We start from the raw sequence: 15041 nt of genomic DNA on the forward strand, positions 1-15041 counted from the left end.
ATTACTTTTTCTTGAGAGACGCTACTTATAGTGAAATTGTATTGAAAATTATGATAAAAATCTATTATTTTTTAATTTTAACTAATATTTTAAAATCAAGTGTAAAGACGACATAGATTATAATAAAAATGTTGTTAAAGAGTATATGTATATATATAATAATGTGTTAACTTTTTTGTTTATATTTTTTTCTGATAAACAGAATAAATTTATTAAAGACGCAAAAATATGCGTAAAATCAGTACAAAAGTTTCATGAAACAAAAATAACTACAACTCAAACCTTATAAATAATATCCAAAATTTAAACACTTTTTTTTTTTAGTTTAGGAAAGAAAAAATCAATGTATTCCATAATTGTATCCAAAGTCTGTACATTATCCAAATAAATAAAAGGAGCAATCTGAATTGGATACTCCTCAATCTAACTGAGCTACAAGGTTGTCCGTACAGCTGATGAAGTTAAGAGTGCAAGTGTAGTACAATAATTATTGAGCAAGACCTTGCAATCTTCCATAACTCTGGCAATAGTTTGTCTTACACAATTTGAGTTGTTATACTAACAGGATAAATGATAACTAAATAATCGTTCTTAAATTTGCTAATCTTTTCTGTATATGTGAAATTGAATTATGGGCAGTGAAACCAATCAATGATAAGCTATGTGATATGCCAAATGTTCATACAGGAAAGTACGTAGCACTAACTATTTATTATATTATATTTAAATTTAAATGTAATATTTTCTTATGTTATCAAAAGATAAAAAAGTGTGACAATTTTTTATTTGATAAGTTAATATTAAAAAACAAACCCTTTATATTATTGAGATCAGCCCACTCACGTGTGTGTGTGTTTTTATGCAATACAACATCTCAATTTTCAGAATTGTTAAGCTTTTCGAATTATTCGTTTTGCATGGTTTCAGTTTACGAATTCATTCGTTTATACTATTGTTGTGTTGTGGTTCTCAATTTTCAGGAAATGGATTTTCTGCTGTTAGAGAGAGAAAGTAACAAGAATCCAGAGAACAAATTAAACAAGAATATCTATCGCTATTTTTTTCATACATTAAAAAGTTAATAATAAAATATAGTATATTAACTAAAATAAAAGTCACATAGCCGACTGCAGGGAAACCTGGTCCATGTTTTGGATGTCTGGCGTTTACATAATTCATACGTGCGTAAAGTTAATTATAGTTTTTTTTTTAATGTTTTTTAGAAACTAAACGTGGTGTTATATGTTTTAAACATGTGTCCAAACACATCGTTATATTATTTTAATATTAGATAATATGTTTTTAATCCCTCCACTATTTATAATTTTTGTTTTAAGTCCTTTAATTAGATATGACTAGTCTTAGTTTTCAAATTAATGTTCCGTTTGATTTTTAGTTCTACCGTCAAATTATTTCGTTAAATGTTGATATGATAATCGATTTGTAACAATTTTTTTTACGAGATAAATTTTTTTAGAATATGTTGAACCATTTTCTGAAAACTTGTAGAATCTATTGAATCATTTTTTTAAGGGTAAAAAGCTACTAGAAATTGCAACTCAAACATCACCACCCGCATCACCAAATTGAACCAGAGTCTTTTATGCAAAACACTTATAAAATGAATTTTATTAATTCATAAACTAATTGTTCCATTTCAGAAATCCAAATTCTATAATCATTCAAAAATTAATCATTTTCTAGAAAATGGAATTTTGTAAATTACAAAAACAAAAACCAACTTGATTTTTCTCTTTCGTTAGCACCAAATTTAAGATCGAATGCCATAAATACAAATTAGGTATGAAAAGGTCAAATAAAAATTCAAAGGCAATAAAGGAAAATCGGGATGCAAGTGTTGGGTTCCTCTTATTTGTTTGCCTTTAAAGGTTGAACATGTTGTCAAAGAAGGGGAGGTTGTGCAAATCAACGTGACTGGTGAACGGCAAAGACCCAACGATCTTGACTCAGGTGGTGTTGTCGAGGCTGAGACAATGGAGCACGATGACCTTGTGGTCGACATTGTCTAAGACGCAGAGAACGTGAGTACATCCGTGTCCCTTTCTTGCCAAACAGTGTGCCCAAGCACGATAATGGATCTTCAACACCATCGTTAGTTAGGGTTTTGTTGCTTGTTTTTTGTTGTGTTATTTTGGGGATATAGATGTTAAGGGTCCATATTCGGTGCTATTGATTTTGTTGTTGACAATGTCATACTTGCACCATGAGTATGGTCACAGAGAGGGCAAAGATTGGTAATGGGATGGAGAAGGCAGAGGGAGGGGAGGCTACAGGGCCATGCCCCCCTCCCCCCTCCCCTTTTCCCCACCAATTTTATTTTAAGTTCTTTTTAATAATTTTTATTAACAATATTTTATAAAAAATTTAAAATTCTCCTCATTCTTTAGGTCATAAAATGGTTCAAAAGATTTTAAAAGTTCAACTAAAAAAAAGTTGTCACGAATCAATTATCAAGTCAACATTTAATGGAGGAGTTTGATGGCAGAAACTAAAAATCAAACATTAAGTTAGTTTGAGGGCTAAGACTGATCAACATTTAGTTGATGGACTAAAACTAAAATTTGGAAATAATTGAGAAATTAAAAACATATTTTATCCTTTAATATTTATATTTCATTTAATTTTGTTATGAAACGTTAAAGACAAAATTAGTTAAGTTAAATCAATTTAATATTTTTAACATTTTTATTTAAACCTTCATAACAATTCCCCAACTGAAGTTATTATAAATCCACTACCATCACATAGATTCCACACAATTCCATTAGCATACCAAGACTTACATATTCAGTTTCACAAATATTGCCTGTCGTTGTTGTTGAAGAAGACCAACGAGAATAATTCCTTCATTCAATCACTCGTAATTGTCATGGACACTTACCTTTTTTTTTTACTGGGTAATCAACGCTCCCACAAATAAAATTATCCACCCCCACAAAGGATCGTGAGAACACAATAATGATTACACCGTAGAAAAAATAATAACAAACACAAGAATTTAACGTGGTTTGATACCTCTTACCTATGTCTACGAAATCGTCTCAAAAAGTATTTCACTATCACAAAAATGATTATAAGATTGTAACCTATCCCAAATAGTGTATCACTCAACAAACCCGAGTATCTCACTCAATGGTTACAAGAAATTATAACACTCTCACACAAAGATACTTTTCTCTCAACAAAGTGACTTTGTTTCACAATCTCTCTTCTCACACACTCTTTCTACATGTGTTTTGTGTTTCTCCATTAATTCTCTTCTTTATTTATAGTAAAGATTGTCACCAACTATAATAAATAAACTCTCTTGGAAGTTGAAACAAAAACAACTTCCAATGCATCCATTGAAATAAGGTTCATATAGTAAAATGCAATCTTTCACTTTGGATTTAAACCACCTAAACCTTAGTGATAAAAATCAAATTCCCAATATGCATGCACCTTATCTTTTGGATTGAAACTCTACAATTCTCCCCCTCAAGCCAAAAGAGAATCATCCTTCAATCAATTTGAAAGTGAACAAACTTCACCTCCAACGGAAATATCTCCCAACACTTCCACAACATTAGAAAACCTCGCTTTCTTCTTCACTTTGTTATCATGGTTCCTCTTCAAGGCTTGTCCATCCAAATAGCAAATGTTACCTTTATTTTTCTGTCCTCGCAATACCAAGTGTCTCCCCTTGTACACCTTGCATCCTCACTTTGAACCAACATACTTGTACCCTTGTGATGTCATCTCCCCCATAGAAATCATATTGACAACAACAAAAGGTACAAATCTCACATATGAGAAAGTTCGAATAACACCATCATGGAGCTTCATCCTCACACTTCCTATGCCTTCAACCTTCATTTTTCCACTATTTCTTAACTTAAAACGGCTGAATTTTCCATTAGTTTTCAAAGTATCAAACATCTCTCGATCTCTACAAATGTGCTTTGAGGCAGCAAAATCCATCACCCATTTTATTTTAGCAACCGCATCATTTGTTGCAAAAAAACACATAATCTTCATCTTCAACACTTTTTACTACATTAGCTTGGGAGTTAGCAACATCTTTGCTCATATCTCTTAATTTTTTCAAGTTCTCCTTCATTTGTTTGCACCTCACTTGCACATGACCATTCTCACCGCAATAGTAACATTGTATGTTACTCATATCTCGTTACGGATGTGATTGCAATTTTGATCTTCTTGTTGGCCCATCATGTTTCCTTGAATGATTTCTCCCTCGCTCAGATTCCACCATAGTTATTGCATTGTGTTCATCATCAACAATTTTAGTTTTCATCTTTCTCTCATTTTCTCTAAGAGTGGCGATCACCTCACCCAAATTCAAAGTTGATCTTCCCACAAGCAACGTTTGAACCAAAGTTTTAAAGAACCTTGGTAGTGAGATCAACAACAATAGCGCCTGCTCCTCATCAGAGTGTTCAACATCTGCATTCAATAATTGATTTACTAGCTGATTGAACTTGTTGATGTGGTCATGAAGATCTCCTCCCATCTCCATTTTGAGTTGATACAACTCCATCTTCAAACAAAGGTGATTGGTTAGCGACTTTGATGCATAGATATTCTTGAGCTTTTCCCACAAGGCCTTCGGTGTTGTCTGCTTCAAGATGTTGTGCTTTATCTCGGGAGTAAGGGCTAATCGAATTATGCTCATAGCCCTCCTTTGGATCTTAGTCCACTCGATTTCATTTACAGAATTTGGCCTTTCATCTTCTAACGCTTGATTAAGACCTTGTTGCACCGAAAGGTCTTGAATAGTACTCTGCCAAATCATAAAATTTATTTTGCCGTCAAACAACGGTATCTCAAAGCTTTGTGTGTTCCCAACCATAGATCTGATATCACTGTTGGGTAATCAACGCTCCCACAAATATAATTACCCACCCCCATAAAGGATCGTAAGAACACAAAAAAGATTACACTGTAGAAAAAATAATAACAAACACAAGAATTTAAAGTGGTTCGACACATCTTACCTACGTTCATGAAACCGTCTCAAAAAGTATTTTACTATCACAAAAATGATTATAAGATTGTAATCCACCCCAAATAGTGTATCACTCTACAAAACCGAGTATCCCACTCAATGATTACAAGAAATGATAACACTCTCACACAAAGTCACTTTTCTCTCAACAAAGTGACTTTGTTTCACAACCTCTCTTCTCACACACACTCTCTACATGTGTTTTGTGTTTCTCCACTAATTCTCTTATCTATTTATAGTAAAGATTGACACCAACTATTATAAATAAATTCTCTTGGAAGTTGAAACAAAAACAACATCCAATGCATCCATTGAACTAAGGTTCATATAGTAAAATACAATATTTTACTTTGCATTCAAGCCACCTAAATTTTAGTGATAAAATTCAAATTTTCAATATACATGCACCTTATCTTTTGACTTGAAACTCTACATTTTCTTTGTCATATATATCGTACCCAAACCCTATTTAATAAATTTCTCTATTAAAAGTTATAAGAGAACAATAAAAGAAAAATAGAATAAAATTCTTTTAAGCTAAAGTTAATGCATGCTTTAGTTAATGGTAAGCTCTCTTGTTTAACTTATTCAAAAATTAATGTTAACTAATAAAAAAAATTTATAATTTTCCCTCATATATATATATATATATATATATATGATCCCTCCTCTGTATATAAATAATGATAGAGAAACTTATCTAAACAGAATTTAGTTGCTTGCTAAGGTCGAGCCTTGTAAATTCATTGTTTGATATAAATGTGGTCTTTGAAGGAGAGACTACGGTAGCATGACTTTTTTTTTACTTCTACTCACCTTAAAAGAAGAAATGAAGTTAAACAAAATTCTTTAAAAAAATTATAAAAAAAAAAGAAAAAAAATTAAAAAAAGTTGGATGAAAAAACTTTTAAAAATCTCACTCTCTCCTCTACTCTCTTGCTCTCTTTTTTCTTTATCTCCCTTCTCTTTGCTAACCCTGTCTGCCTCCTCTCTTTCCTAGCTCTCTTTTAGAACATTTTTTTAATTAAAAATAAGTTATCAAACAACTTATGTAAAAAAAAAAATCCCACACCTTAAGTAAGAGAAAAGGCTAAAGGTGTTTATAAAAAAAAAAAAAAAGCTCTTCCAATTATCTTTACCTAGAAGCCTTTATTTAATAAAATAAAAAAACTTACGAATCTCTCTAAAATTATATTTGATTCTAATATTTTTTAAGGGGAATAAAATTTTAAACAAAATGTGGTGGGGGGGATTTTACCTAGGTTAAACTATCATTTTCAGAACACACTTTCTACTTTTAGAACAAAACACAACATTAACTCGATTGAAATAAAAATTATGATAAAAACCGTGGTGCATTGCAAACGAAATCACAAATAACTAGTATCTACATAAATACACAGCTTTTAATAAATCCAAGAGAGGGAATAATTTTTCTCACTGTGATTTATGATGTTAAAATACTACAAAAATAGGAAAACGGTCAATTAGGAAACTATTTTATGCATGCAGTGGATGAGGCGGCGTGACAGAAAATTTAGCGTAAAAAATGCAGAGAATATTCGCCATAAGATGGTGAGAAAGAGAAAGAGAAAGAGAAGGGGTCAAAATGGACAGCTAGGGTATTGTTGTGTGGCATAAGCATCTAAGAGCGGTGTTGAGTTTTGTGATACACGGAAATCGCACAAGCATGAATGAGTGAATACTGAATAGGATTGGTTACTACAACAAAACAAAGAACAAAGAAAGTCAAGCCGACAACACAAATAATCCTCCCTACCTTTTACACCTTCTCTCTCTCTTAGCCATGGTCATAATCATTGTGGAATATTTAACCTTGAACCTTGCCTGAGCAATTTGTCCAATGCCATCCATCAAGGGTCATCTTCACCCTCTTATTCTTATATGCTATTCTATTTTCTTCTATCAAACCAAACCCACACCGGAATCAAACAAGAACAGAAGGTCCGATTTGACTTGGACTAACTTTTAAGTAATTAGGATGTATTTTTTCAGGTCTTGTTCAAAGATCATGAATGTAAACACTAGAACACGGACAAAATCAAACACATATTTTTTTGTTATATAAATCGTTTTCAATCATATGAACACGATAAGATTTTACACCACCCCATCAACCCAAAGGATTAGTAATTAGGATGTATGAAAATATGGTTAGAAATTGAAAATCATATGTTAAAATAATATAAGGCATCCAAGATACGAATCCAAAGTCAGATATTACATATTCTCTCCACATGCCGAGTCAGATTTTCTTTTAACTCTAAAACTGAAACCATATTTTGTCGGAATTGTATTTACAAAAATTAACTTAATAGTCAGCAAATACTAGTGCAGTAAAAATAATTCTATCCAAAACCACTTATTTAATCATATGCTGAAGTTCATGCTAATAAATATTAAAAATTGTATGCTAAAAGTAAAAGGCTTAAAAAATGATTTAATGTTATTTCATATTAAAATTCTCATACACCTGCTAACATAATCACATCTACAAGTTTAAAGCCCATTGAGGTTGTGACAAAGCACTTCCAAAGGGTATATATACTAACTTGTATATGAGACCCTAGTATGTCATATGTGCAAGAAAAATGTGATCAGAAACAATTGAGATTTCTATAGACCATCATTATGGAAGCAAGTCAAAAGTAGAGGTGCCAAGCTAGGATCCTCTTCTAAATCCAATCTAGGATGAACAAAATTCCTATTTACTTAACTCCTATAAACTGGGAAATAAACAGTGTTTAAAGGTTTACTTCCCTCTCTATTGGAATAATTCTATGCAGTCCAAATGGTGAATGGATTTTGTTATTTTCTATAGTCAAGGGGACCAATCTTCAATCCAAAGAACAAACAGCTTGGAAATGCTGTTAAATCTGCAGGTCCACCATAGAATAATAGCTTTATCTTCGACCATTAGCCCAATGCCTATTGTGATATCCAGGTTTGAAATGTGTGTTTCGGTGCAAACCTTGCTTGGGAAGATCGTTTATTTCCATAACTTGTATTGTCCTCTGCCTCTTGGCTGCATGTAAAAATTAGAGGTCAGTTTCATCAAAATTAATTGGCAACTAATGTGCACAAAAACAATCATCATGTGTTGTAATTTAGTGTCCCAAGCTCTAATTTCCAAAAGTTCATAAACCAAATTGAACATTTAAGGTATGGAATCTAACACTGGAATACAAGATTCTATGAAAATGTAGAGACTACTAGACATGATAGGCAATCCAAAAATCAAATATGACAAAGAATATAACCATAGATTTTGGAAAAGAAAAAACAAACCGTTTTCAGCTTGTTGATAGCTCTCCTGAAGTTTCCTCTTGGTGGCTTCTAGCTTCACTTGGACTGCCGAGTCATCTGAACGCTTGGATTTCTGATAGACAAGAGAAAAAATCAAGGTTAGAGAGAACTGAAATCTACAAGTTTAATGCATCAAAAGGATTTTTTTTCTTACATCTAGCTGACCGGTTGGAGGCCTCCTTGTGATTGAATTGTTCTCCATTTTTTGCTGCATCTTTGGCTCCATATTACTTTTTCTCTGCATATTTGATTTTGGGGGTCTGCCAGGCCCGGAATCAGCTGTTACTGGTTTATTTGGCCTCTCAGGCACAACAGCCTCATTTTTCTTTGCTTGCTGCTGACTCTTAACATCCCGGTCAATGATGGCTGTGTCATGGGAAGCCTGCGACTTCCTCTTCTCTACAACATGGCTGTCGAAAACCGGCTTTCTGCCATTCTCACGGTTCTTGCTGAATGGCCCAGTTGGTCGAGGATCTGAAAAATAATTCCCCATTCACAATCATCAATCTAAGAGGAGGGGGATCAACTACAGAACCGTACAGCAAAAGCAAGACCAAGGATAAGAGATTGTGAATTCGACTTACTTCCGTCGTCGTCCATGCCATCAAAGAACTTTACGTAGATGTGACATACAACAGAGAGAACTAAAAGTCAGTCTCTAAATATCAAAGCTTGCAACAAGAGAAAGGGGTAAAGGAAGAGCAAATACCTGTGACAGTTCCATTGAACCAGCCTGAGTGACAAAGAAAGCCCCTTCATCCAAGGGAGGTGATGGAAGTCCTTCTTCTTCATCATCATCTACAACAGATGGATTCACTGAATCCGGTGTACCTTCTTCTGAACCTACAAAACATTTAATAAAGCCATTTTCAAACGTGAAATAATTCAAAAAATGGACTAAAAAACAGCAAGATGATTCTGATTGTAACCACACGAAGGCAGATAAAAATTTCTACCTGTGATAGCTGTGGTAGTAGTGGCCTTGACCCACTCATCCACCATTTCTTTCCAGCCACTGCAGCAAAGTCAGGTGGAAAAGTTTAGAATGCAAAGTTGTTCAGCACATAAGTGAACAAATTAAATAGATTCCCCATCTCAACATGTACACTAATACGAATCATAACAATAATAGCCAACTTCAGTAGATGAAATGTGCTTGCATAAGTATGATTTGCATGGAACCTTAATATTGACTATTCACCTATCCAAAGACCTTTATTGAAGCTAAAAAAAAAAATCACATGTAAGATGAACTAAGAAACAAATTAAGACAAACTACATCTAACAACTCATATAACCCTGCTAAAGGAAATTAAGGCATCAGTTAATTAGTTGAAGATGGTTGATCTTCAACAATACTATGACAGTAAACCACAGATGGTTCATCACAACAAAAGTGAATTATATTGATCTTCATTCTCTCTCTCTTTCTCTCTCTCTTTCTCTCTCTCACACACACACAATAAGAATAGCAGACCACTAATTGGAATCAAAGAAACCAATTAGATGTCATTTCTTTGATCCATGTAGCCAGAGATAAACAGGCATACCTACTTTCTATAAAACAAATCATTCAACAAATGATACATAGATGACAAACAAGCTTCAAGGAAAAACTTTCATACTCGATAAGAGTCCTTGAAAGTTGACGAATATCTTTTGATCCATGCTTTCGGAGAGGATTGACAGCCTTGCCAATCTCAGTTGCCTGGCAAAATTAAATTCCGAGAATTAGAGGACTAGCTAATAAAAAGGACACTGAAAAAAAATAAAGCAAAGAACAAATTGCTCAAATGCATAATAAAAATGGTAGACTCATAGAATGAGTAACAATTAACAAAGAAAGATTCAATTCAATTCAATTCAAACCTTTAAACAGTCCACGGTGAGTTCCATCAACTGAAGCCGCCTCAATGAATCAAATAACACAGCCTCAGACTGTTGCAACACAAAACAAAGCAGCATCAGCATAACCAAGAACCATAGTACACAAACAACTCAAATCTTCAAACAACAACCAAAATGCCTTCCAACAAAAACCACATTTCTTTGTACCTGTAAAACCCATCCTTCCAAAAACACTCATCAAAACATTCAAGTAAATTGCAACACAAAGAACAAAGAAGCAAAGAAAAGAAAAGTCAAGACTCAAGAGAGATCAGGATGAGAGTAAATTGCAAGCAACACACCTCATCTTCAGGGTTAAGCAGAACATCCCTGATCCTCAAAATCTCCGCAACATACCGAGACTCTTCTTCCATCTCATCACTCAATGCCTCAGCCTCCCCAAAGCTATAATTGCTATCACCAAGATTCACATCCCTCCCTCCATCCCCATTGACCTTGCTCTCTTTGCTTGCCCCTGCACCTTCAAACTCAACCCCATCTCTTTCATACCCACTCTTATCATTATCATCATCACCATCACCATCATGCTTCTCTTTACTATCTGCACCCACAGCCAACTCAACACGGTCACACCCCACACACCGAGTCAACCTGCAAGAAAACAACCTCTCTGCAATCCCATCCCTCCTTACTCTAAACTCCTTTGGGCAATCCGAAGCCGCCACAATTATGGCGTGCTCAATTATCTCAAATATATCCGAATTCGCTGACCCAAAGTACTTCCTCCACTCGTCCAGTGACCAAGACTTCATCTTGCAGATCCAAAATTCTGAAAACCAAATTCCAACAAACTCAAATTCCGATTCTCATTAATGTCATCGTCGTCACTGGGATGATGCTGTTTGTTTTTTCCTCGATCCCCTGAACACAGCAATGATGGAGGGGTCAAAAGGGTAACAAGATTTTCGACAATCAATCATTGAAGTTTTTGAATTTACTAAGATTTTTCATGCGGGGTGTCCCCGATTTGGCAAAATTCGATTGGATTAATGTGCGGCAAAACGGAAGTGGATTCGATAAACAACAACAACAACAACAGAAACATGAACCAACACACACACACACACACAAAAAAACGCGTATGTTAATAAATGACAAGAAACAACATCGTCGTGTTTTTGCGTTGTTGGGATGTTGTTTCAAGATTCTGGAGTTACAGACCAAAACCTCAGGGAAAAAAAGAAAAGAAAGACCCTTTTCTTCGGTTGTTGTAAAACGAAAAATTGGAAACCCGGGAAATAATCAAAAGAATCTGAATGTTTCTTTCTTTCTAGCTATTGCAGTGTGGGTACGTAATGTTGCACCGAGGAGACAGACAAATACCGCGTGTTTAAGGAACTGGTTCTTGTTTGAGCAAGCGAAAAACCACTTGTGTTGTGTTGAAAGGGAGAGAAGAGGTTGCGAATGGTGGTCTTTTTGGGTGTGTTTTGACTTTGATCAAACAGAAGCAATGGTTGAGGGAAAAGAAAAGTTGGGATGAAAAACGTAGAAAAAGAGAAGTGAGTGTTTGCGTTTCTGTGCACTCTCTCTCCTCTCTCTTTATCTTTGGCTATATTATGATTATTTGTTTAATAATTTGGGATTTATTTATTATTGATAAGAAAATGATAAAGATGAAAAGAGTGGAGCATGAACTAATAAAAAGTAGTAAGTAGGTGGTGAATGTGGCACGATATAGATAGGACCGAGGAAGCGGTTCTGAGAGAGCCAGTTAAGTGGGGCCCGCCACTCAGGGTAGGGTATGAGACTATGACTATGAGTTCTCAATTTCTCAAACTCACTCCCTCTTTTAGCATGTGTGATTGTAAAAAAAAAAAGAAAGATAAATTTTTAAAATTACTTATGAATATCACATCTTTTTCTTTTAATTTAAATGCTTTTTTATTTTATTTTTTTCATACAACCAAATACACACTTAAGGTAAAAAAATATTAGTATTAAATAAAGTTTTCAGTTTGAGTTGGTAGATGATAAAATCTTAGTTAACAAAATCAGATTTCAAGTAAGATTTATAATATATTTTTAAAACCAAACTCACACTTATTAATAAAAAATATCATTATTAAATAAGATTTTAAATTTAAACTAACATATGATAAAGATCTGATTGAGAAAGAAGATTTTATTAAATGTGATTAGTCATATTTTTTTTACGAAATTATTAATAAAACTAATAAATATTCTATATCAATATTAAAAAAATCAGTTATTAATAATTTAAAGCATACTAACATTTTTAACTGAAAAACATTAATTATATTTTGACATTTCAATGTAACAATTCTTATAAGTAGTACTATAACATTACAAGCATTTTTTCATATATTTAATTAAAATTGAAATGTTCATTATGGTGATGTGATTTTATTTTTTTTACCAGTTTTTATCATTAAGCTTTATTTAATATTACTATGTCCATTTCCTTTTAAAAGTAAGGTTTAAATTTTCTTGTGTTTATATAATACTTTATAAAACATGTTAAACATTAAATATTTTTTAAACTCTATCTTCAATTTAAATTTATACTTTTTATAAAGTCTGTGAAACGTTAAGCATAATTAAATATTTTCATGAAAAATATTCAACTCTATATTTAATAGATTTTTAAAGTATAAATTAATGATATACTCAAAACTTCATTTTTGTCTAGTTTACTTTTTCTGTTGACCGAAGAAGAAAATATTTATTATTCTCTCTTTGATATTTATTGATATTTAATATTAATACATATTTTCATTCATTAATTAATTAATATATACTATTTATACTCAATTGATTAATTAATATTTACACTCAAATAACTTATTTATGACAGTTTCTTGCATATTAGAAAAGTAAACTTGACATTAAATAATTTAATGATTACTTTTTTAAAAAGTTTTTTAAATTAAAACTGATTTTTTTTTTGAAAAAATAGATCATAGACATGAGTATCCCAACCACACACCCATAATAAATTTATTGACTTTTATAAAAAAAGATCATTTAAAAAGTGATAGGAACATAGTTTGTGATTGCTAACTATGTGTACTTGTTTCTTGATAAAAAAAAAACTTATTACATGTTCAAAATAATTTTTTAATCAAATTTTATAGTTTTAATCTTCTGTTTATTTAAAAAAAAAAAAACAAAGTTAAACAAACTATGAATAACGTTTAAAAGTAATTATTGTTTGTTGAAAAATGGGCCATAAATCCTCTCCTCCAACTATAAGTCTAAAACCATAAATTACATTACAGATTTTTATTCTTTTTCTCAACTACTTTAAAGTTCTACTCCAATACAGAAATATAATAAAGTAAAATATATTTTTTTATCATTAAGTCAAATATTATCTACAATAACAATAACAAATTCGATCAAAAGAATTTAAACTTCTTTTTTATTTATATAAAATATTTTTATAAAATCTGTGAAAAATTAAATATTTTCCAAACTCTATATTTATTTCAAAAATTACTTATAACATTAATTACTCTAAAATTATCTAAAATAATTGTTATTTTAATTTTTCAATATAACATTAATTACTATTTTTTTATTTATATCTCTTATAATATTAATAATATGGATAAAAAACTAAAAATAAATTAATAATGATAATGTTAATTTTTTAAAATTAATATTATTTTTTATCTATTTATTAAGGTTTCTTATTTTGTATAAAATAACCTAGAATTATAATTAGAACGGGAAGGAGGAAGTGCCAAATTTATACTTTTTCAACAGCTATCGGATACAAATATTTGTTTTTCTCTCTTTCATATTTATTTATGTTTGATACTCTATATTTATCCTGCTATACACTATTTAATAATTAATTAATTATTATTTACACTCAAATAACTTATTTGTGTTACTGCCTTGCATATTAGAAAAGTAATCCTTATATTAAATGATTTAATGATGACATCCTCTATCATATAATAAGTATTGTCCTAATATATTTTTTTACAGAATGACACTTATTTAGGGTTAGGGTTATGTCTAGAGATTATGAGATTTAAAATTAAATTTACTTTAAATTTTAATTTTATACACTTTGTTAATTTTTTTAAAATAAATTGTGATTTTGTATTTTAAATATTATTCAAATTTAAAATTGATTCTAAATTAAAACTAAATGTATAATCTTATAATCAATATTTTTTTGTTAAAATATCTTTTTTATATATCAACCATAGACTCATTAAATTTAAATATACTAATTTCAATATATTCTTTTAGATAAAGGAGAGGTTGTATCTAAAATAGATATAAAATATTTTTTTTAACTTTTTGAAATAAAATTAAAATTTTACTTAAATGATTTAGGATAACTATTACAATCATAACTTCCTATTATTCTATTTTATAAATAAAAAATGATTGCAAATAATAGATAATATCTTTAAAATATTATCATTTAATAATTTAAATTGACAAAAAATATTAAAAATATAAAATATAAACCCTTGGGGGCCTAAGGCAAAGGCCTGATTGGCCCTCCACAGCCATGCCCTTATTATGAGACAAAATGAGTATTTTTTAGAATTTTAAAAAATAATAATAACTAATTTATTTTTTCTTGTAATCGTAATAATTATATTTTTAATAAAAAGACTTATTATGTTAAGCTATTAAAAATATTTTTTATTCTCTCTTTTATATTTATTATTAATGTTCAACATTAATGCATATTCTTCTAAAAAAAAATTGATACATATTAAAAAATATTAAAAATTAACATTAAAAAGTTTGGAAAGTTTATGTGTAGAAGTCAATTTTAAACATTCATATT

General features: G+C 31.0%; 1 protein-coding gene across 3 annotated transcripts; it reads right to left on the reverse strand.

Moving 5' to 3' along the window:
* Nucleotides 1–7475: 7475 nt before the first annotated feature.
* On the reverse strand, nt 7476–11829 carry LOC100799367 (probable mediator of RNA polymerase II transcription subunit 26b). Of its 3 annotated transcripts, none has more exons than XM_006604255.4 (10): nt 11585–11829; nt 10543–11122; nt 10223–10291; nt 9979–10061; nt 9310–9368; nt 9063–9196; nt 8938–8965; nt 8508–8827; nt 8336–8426; nt 7476–8072 (listed from the first exon to the last, which is right to left on the reverse strand). In XM_006604255.4, the coding sequence occupies exons 2-10, from the start codon at nt 11011–11013 to the stop codon at nt 7951–7953; spliced, it is 1377 nt and encodes a 458-aa protein (XP_006604318.1). In that variant the 5' UTR covers nt 11014–11122; nt 11585–11829; the 3' UTR covers nt 7476–7950. The 3 variants fall into 3 exon arrangements, with proteins under 3 accessions (XP_006604318.1, XP_006604319.1, XP_040868448.1); XM_006604256.3 differs by having other exon boundaries at nt 11200–11807; XM_041012514.1 differs by having other exon boundaries at nt 10543–11807.
* Between the last annotated feature and the right edge of the window lie 3212 nt (nt 11830–15041).

This window comes from Glycine max, chromosome 19 (genome assembly GCF_000004515.6).
Source record: "Glycine max cultivar Williams 82 chromosome 19, Glycine_max_v4.0, whole genome shotgun sequence".
In the NCBI taxonomy this organism is placed as follows: domain Eukaryota; kingdom Viridiplantae; phylum Streptophyta; class Magnoliopsida; order Fabales; family Fabaceae; genus Glycine; species Glycine max.

Coding starts and splice junctions, on each gene's coding strand:
- LOC100799367 (XM_006604255.4), bottom strand. CDS start 11,013: ATGAAGTCTTGGTCACTGGACGAGTGGAGGAAGTACTTTGGGTCAGCG. Junction 10,062..10,222: donor TCACCGTGGACTGTTTAAAG/GTTTGAATTGAA, acceptor TAATTTTGCCAG/GCAACTGAGATTGGCAAGGC. Junction 8,828..8,937: donor TGGCATGGACGACGACGGAA/GTAAGTCGAATT, acceptor ATTATTTTTCAG/ATCCTCGACCAACTGGGCCA.